This window comes from Haliotis rufescens, unplaced genomic scaffold (assembly GCF_023055435.1).
Source record: "Haliotis rufescens isolate VD_foot unplaced genomic scaffold, xgHalRufe1.0.p SCAF_5, whole genome shotgun sequence".
Classification (NCBI taxonomy): Eukaryota; Metazoa; Mollusca; class Gastropoda; order Lepetellida; family Haliotidae; genus Haliotis; species Haliotis rufescens.
In genome coordinates, this window is record NW_025964223.1 from 11872016 (window position 1) to 11878997 (window position 6982).

A 6982-nucleotide genomic window follows, 5' to 3' on the forward strand; every position below is an offset into this window, starting at 1 on the left:
AGCTGTTTTTTTTCATCATTTATCAAGTACATTGTATGTATCAAAATAAAATTGAGATATGATGCACTAGATAACGGAAGATGATCTAATCTATGCTTCCATAAACTGGATCTACATTCAATGTTGAACTTCTTAGCTTACTGATGGTTTTGAAGAAGATTTAACAAAAATGGTAAATACACCCAGTAGCTAATTGTAAAAGATAACACAAAAAAAGGTTTCGGCAAAGTTACACAGTTTTTATTGAATTGCTACAAAATCATATGAAAATATCAGAATAAAGCAAAGAACATAATCTAGTTATGTGACTTAAATCATCAGGATCAAAACAAAAGGTTTCAATCCAATTAGCATATAATATCATTTACTTTATGTTGCAAACACTTATTTGTTATGGGGACATCTGGTTGGTGGAATATCTCTTAACGTTCTTTTGCACTTTGAAATAATGTTTTAGGTTCGGTCACATCTTGAGAATGATAAAAGTGGGACAAATCATTCATGAAATCATATTTGAATGCAGCCTTGATGGTGTTTGTTTGCTTAATATATCATGTCGAATTATTAACTTAAAACCATACAATATGAGTTTAATTTTTTGTTTAATAATCATCATGATCTGACAAGCTTTCTAAATTCCCTCTGCATTTCTGAATGGATTCAACTAGTTAAAACGACTTTATATTGGACAAATGTCCAGCTTGTCTTGAAGTTCTTGCTTATCTTGTTTATCTATAAAGTGAAACCTCTTTGTCCAGATGATCACTGTGTGATCACTTTTGGTATTGTTTATGTATAGGATAAAACACGCCTTAGAGGATTTGGTTGAAAGTGTAAAACTGCAAGCGAGGGGAAAGCCCGTGAACTTTTGCTGATTGTGTTCACATCAAGATGCATATTTATAAAAAAGTTAATTGTAAAACCAAGGTATTACAATTGAAATGTAAAACCTCCAAGCAGGTTTCAAAGTGACCCTTTTCAAATCCTACATTCACTTCTATTATTGATAGACATTGAACGTGTTCTTCTCGAAGCACTTCCAGGTGCACTTTCATTTTCAACCATACATATAGTATTGACTCCCTGTTCACTAACATTAGGAGGACTTGAATGGTCACGTTCTGGCATGGGACCTACTAAGGATAACATAACTGGCATTAACAAAATGGCATTTCCCATACCAAAGACTATTACAAATATCATGATTTTGAAAAAAGATTGAAACACATAGGATTGTGATCTGACCAATGTAAGTATGCCAATAAATGTTGATAATCCTCCATTAAAGATGGGCCCAGCTGCGTGTGTTATTGCATGCCTAACTCTTTCATCTCGTATTTCCCCCTCAGCCAACATGTAAGCTGTCGACACATGAACTGTGAAATCTATAGAGAAGCCAACACTCATTATCAAATGTATCATGGTGACGGAACTAAGACTCAGGTCCCACAATGGCATGAAACCAAAGATTCCAAGCAGAATTGTCAAAATATTGATGCATACCAGGCCCACGATTAGTGGATGGGGGAGGAAAAGTGCAGTGAGAATGACCATGACTGCGACTGCAATTCCTAACATCTGTAAAACAGTAGGCAGTACTGAGACAAACTGTTCAAAGAAAATGAACGTTGGGTGATAAGGAAATACTGGTAATGGTGATTCAGCTGCCAGATGTCGCATACGGATCATTAGGTTGGCCTGATCCATCGAGTCAGGGACATTCGTTGAGATCATGTAACACCTTAGAGCAGTGATAGTGTGCTAAGATTCACTAAACACAACATCGTTTTTTGCATATTGCCTGGCATTAATGAATGACTTGAAATTGGCTACAAAATCAGACACTGATAACCTGTTGACATATGGAGAATTCACATAATCGAGAAGTCCACAGATCTGTGTTGCATTGTTCATGTTGTCATCATTGCCTATCTTTTGAAATAGCATTTGAAAGTTGTGCGTCACATTTTCATCAAAATAATTTATTTTCTTTGTAATAACAAAGGAAACAGGAATTCGTGTTCCATAAAACTTATAATTGTTTACACTGTAATTAGAGTAGTAGGACGTTGGCGGTACAAGGTTTTCTAGAAAAAGTCCTTGTTCTAGTTTGGTCACTCCCCACAAAGAAACTCCTATATATGTTAAGAATATTATTACTGTTAGTACTTTTCCACCTTTGGTTAAAAGGTATTTCTTCAAAATAAGTGGTGGCAGTCTTTCAAGCAAAGAGTCTTGTCTGTCCCTAGGCGGTTTTCCTGAACAACAGCAACGAAACATGCATGATTTCTCTTTAAGTTCTTCTACTGGGAGCACGGGTTGACATGTCACACAATGGCGAGAGTTTTCAACACGGTGTCCATGTACAGCAAGGCATCGAGCCAGGAACGTCACTTGAGCAATGTACGAAAAGATGATGGCCGTACCTGTGAAAATTGAATTTGGGAAATCATATAAAATGAGGTATTTTCATATCCATGGATGTTCCTGTGTACTTGATACCAGTAAATTTAATTTTCAACCAACAGTGTGAACATACAAAATATGTGATCATTAATATTTTAACAACACATTCTGTCATCAGATTTAGTAGCACCAATTATACCAGTCTACCAAAGATAGTTTTAGATATTAATGTTGATGTGTAAATATGCTCCCACCGGTATAGAGACAGAAGTTCTTCACACTTAGGAACACCGATGAATATCCAACCAGGAAGGCGACAAGATCAGTGAGAGATGTGATAGTTATCCCAACACCAGCCAATCGGAAAGTATGACCCAGCCGTTTCGGTATATCCCAGTCATCGCCATATTGGTTTGTGTCAGCCCATGCTGATACCATCAGAAACATGTCATCAACACCAACAGCTGAAAGTAGATTACAAATTCATTAACCTGGGTACTATATGTAAACACATAAGATAATCATTCTTTTAAAACTACTTTTGAAGATTATTTCATGTATTGTAAATACCATGTCATACTCACACAGAACAAGATAGGGCATTATCCCAACAATGTTGACAAATTTGACACCACAGATACTCATAAGTCCAAACGATCCAAGGATTCCCAACCCAGCGGCCATGACACCAGCTCTTGTCACGTGACTTCTTGAGGACACACAATCTCCGCCGGAGACGAAACTGGCATACGTTGTGAGCAATGTGAAGGACAGTGAAAACCAAAAGACATCCTCATTGGTATTCTCATTGAGTTCATCCCCCAGCGACTGGGATGTGGCAAAGGACACACCAATTGGGAAGTATCTTGCAGACAATGATGACATGTTCGATATAAAGGCATCTTCCCATAGGAGAGCATATTCCTGCATCATGTCATTGTCTTGACGCAGATGGAAGGTGAGTTTCATCACTGATGCTGATTGGAGAACCTCGCCCGAGACATTCACACCTGCTACAAAGAAAGAGATGTCCATGTTGTTCCATAGTGGGTAGGTGACGTTCCCTTGCTCAAGAGAGGGTAGGAAGTCATCTTGTAAGAGGAAGCCACCACTGATGACACACACGTCTGATGCGCGTGCACACACATCCGTGTAGAAAAATCTCCTGTCTTGAAAATCCACATAAAAGTGTTTAACTGTCTCTACCAAGTTCCTCATCTCACCAATACTGCTATTTGAGAAGATGTTTCCTTCTGAGGTTGTGATGATCTCCCCGTATCTGTCCTGGGTGCTCAGACTGTAGGTGTTGTAGTTTGTTCCTGTACGGTCTGGGAAACTAGCCTTCATTTTGTCTCTGTCCTGAGCAGCCTGGCTGTTGATGGGGGTGTATAGGCGCTCCACGTCAGACTCATATTCCATCTTCCAAACCCCCAGGCCCAAAATGCCCAAAAAGCCAAAGAACACTAGGGATAGGAATATGAAAGTAACCCTATTGCGACCAACAAACTGTCCATAGGTATTGAAACGGTCACTATACCATCCTTGGATTCTACTGTAGATTGTTGTTGATGCACTATAGCAACCCATGGCCCTCTTGCTACCTGTAAGAAGAGGAATGATGTAGTTAAGCCCTTTGCACTAACAAATCATACAATAATTGACATGTTACAGTAAATTATATATTTATAATTATTTATCCTATCTCATTGTATGCATCTTATCCTTCTTCCGATCCATGTATGGATATGTCCCAAACAAAGTTTCCAGCTTCTAAGCTTCATTCGCCCAAACACCCCTTGCATCACCATGGCGACCACCTCTCAATTAGGTCATGCACCCAAATCTCATTCAGCTTGCCGTACGTGTGCTGATCACCTGACCCACTCTGCCTCATCATTCTCTTTCTTGGAGCTGACAGGCTGTGTAAGTGTGATGTGGGGATGGATTGGAGGGATGGGATAACTATTTATAAATATAATATTTACAGTAAAATTTACAAATTTCAAAAATATATCCTGCCTCACTCTATGCATTTATCCCACAGTTTTGACGGTTGGTCACATATATCCTAGCCTGTCTTTGTCTTTTAATCGTGAGATATACATGAGGAAGCTGGTGCTAATAATGCTTCAATCCTTAGATTGTTACACATTTGCATCCGAAGACAACTTGTGCGTGGATCACAATGACTGAGAATACTCCTTCAAACTACTCAGACACAGCGTTATGCCACCGGGTATAACTTACGTTTTGTGTTATCATATAGGACATCGTCCCTCTCTTTTTTTTAATGACTGCATTGTTTTGAAGTAGGTTTAGCTATTCAACTACAACCACAATAGCTCTACAAACAAAATCACCCAACGCTCTTATTGGCATAGACCTCAATTGTTTGGCATCTCATTTCAGGCTATGTCAAAACTATTTATCGAAATGCAGGATAGAACTCGATAAGACATGATGAGGAGAGATCGACAATATCCAGAAGAGGATCTTTAAACCAATACTGACATGCTCAAAGCAGAGACGATCAGGTAAGGGTTTGAGACACCGTCGTTTGGGCTGCACCTAATGATGAATTTATAGTGGAAGACTAATGTCTCTGCTGATGAGTTTTTTGCTTCTCCTGTGAAGGCTCAATCTGGGAACCTGATTAAGTACAATAAAACAAAAGAGTGGGTCTTGTGATATGAAATACTTGCCTGCATGAATGGTGCCTGCATTCTCTCTGCGTTGACAGGCGGGACTAGCAAACCAAAGTTGTGTAGCCCTTGGACATCGGTTATGGAGATATCTCATAAGTAGTTGGAGGGGAAGACCCTGTCGGACTTCCAGTAACATACATCAATGACAGCACCAAGGGAGCAGTTGCTATGGTGGATGCGACAGCTATCGTCTCGTGAGGAGTTTATGTCTGAGGTGGAGGCAATCCCGCAAACTTGTAGGCATGGATAATTGTATTGAATTGCCATGGTGGAGGCATCAAATACCCTTAAAGATTTCTGGATGTAGATGCCATTCTGTCGAGGATGTTTGATCCAGACGGGACAGGGAGTCTGCTAAAACGATGCTGACTCCTAGAATGTGTCGAGCGCAGGGAACTGTGTTGTCTAGAGTATTGATCAGTTGAAAGATGTCCATCATCTTGGTGGATATCATCTTGTTGATGTGTCAAATGACTAAGGCGTTTTCGGACTGTATCATGTATTCAAAGTACTTCTGCCCAATGGGAGATTGCTAGAATGACTGCCTTGAATTAGAGATTGTTGATATGGAGGGTCGATTCTGTTGCTGACCAAAGTCCTAATGTCTGATGATCTTGCAGGTGCACTCCCCAACCCACTGTCGATGCATCAAGGAACACGTGAAGCATTGGTAGAAAAAGTATAGTCACCATTGCAGATGTCTGTACAGGCACAACGGGAGGTGAATAAGGTTTGAGAAAACGCTGAATTGGCCGTAATTGTAGTCAACGTCTCTTGGTGAGAGTTTGAGCTGACGTTAGTAGACCGATCAACTGATGCCATTGTCGAAGATGTAGACTCTGTCTGAGTGCCAATGGCATGAGTCGTTTTATCTTCTTCCCGATATCTTTGTTGAAAAGAGCTTCGATGAATTGCAGTTGCTGATAGGGTGCTGATTCTGTGTTGACTATCCAACCTAGTAATCTTTGCGTGAAGGTGAGATACTTGAGCGACTGAAAGACGATTCCTCTGACATATAGAAACTTCATGATGGGCATAGTAATTGGCCACAGAAATTCCAAACGGGAGCACCTTCCATTGGTAGTAACGACCTTGGAAAATAAACCGGAGGTGTTCTCAACGGATGAGTATGTGTAGGTAGGTGTCTTGTAGATCCAGACTGACCATGTAGTTCTCCTGTGACTGATGTCATCTGAAAGAGAGCGGTGTTAAACCATACTCACTCACTCACTTAGGAGACATCACCCCTCCTCAGTCCTTAATGGAGGTGAAGGTGACAGTTGTGGCTCGTCCTTGGCCACGTCCTCTATCACGAAAAGAACTTGCTTTTCTGCTAGTTAAGTTTCAGAGGTCTTGATTGGATGGATAAAATTGAGGATGTCTGCGATCCTGCCTCTATTGGTCTTCTAAATGATGCCTCTGAAGTTTTTGTAAGTCCACTGACACCTTGAGGTGAGTTTCCTTTGTAACACCCTGAGCCACCTCCTGAATTCTTTTGTTGAATAGATAAGGAGATGACCATGGCATCTGGTAGAGTCTCACCTTGTGATGCTGCTCAAAAGGACAATAGTTCAGTAGGCCTCTGCATGTGAGCACGGTGAGTTGGCCTGGTTTACTACGTGCCTATTGCCTCTGTTGCAGATAATGAGGTCAAAGGGTAGAGTACTTCTGATGGTGACATCTAGTTGCATAAGTTCCTAACCTTCTATAATCGATGTTGTAGAAGAACGTTTAGTGAGATGGAGGCGATATTCCCTTGATAGACATGCCATGCGTCCCTGTCTCACTGATGTTAAAGCACGGCGTAGATAGCTTGTCCTTCTGCTGACCAAAGGTCATGAAAGCCAAGTCAAACTTCTTAGAGGGGGCCA

General features: G+C 40.5%; 1 protein-coding gene across 1 annotated transcript; it reads right to left on the minus strand.

Moving 5' to 3' along the window:
* Window positions 1-1568: 1568 nt before the first annotated feature.
* On the minus strand, window positions 1569-4160 carry LOC124111036 (patched domain-containing protein 3-like). The gene is made up of 3 exons (XM_048384637.1): window positions 2991-4160; window positions 2661-2870; window positions 1569-2426 (listed from the first exon to the last, which is right to left on the minus strand). Exons 1-3 carry the CDS (start codon window positions 3991-3993, stop codon window positions 1762-1764), a joined length of 1878 nt encoding a protein of 625 aa, XP_048240594.1. The 5' UTR covers window positions 3994-4160; the 3' UTR covers window positions 1569-1761.
* Window positions 4161-6982: the final 2822 nt, after the last annotated feature.

Excerpts from the sequence above, each read along its gene's own strand:
- LOC124111036 (XM_048384637.1), bottom strand. The coding sequence starts at position 3,993 with ATGGGTTGCTATAGTGCATCAACAACAATCTACAGTAGAATCCAAGGA. Across the intron at positions 2,871-2,990 it reads AATGCCCTATCTTGTTCTGT|CTGTTGGTGTTGATGACATG; the intron begins GTGAGTATGACA and ends ATCTACTTTCAG. Across the intron at positions 2,427-2,660 it reads GAACTTCTGTCTCTATACCG|GTACGGCCATCATCTTTTCG; the intron begins GTGGGAGCATAT and ends CAATTTTCACAG.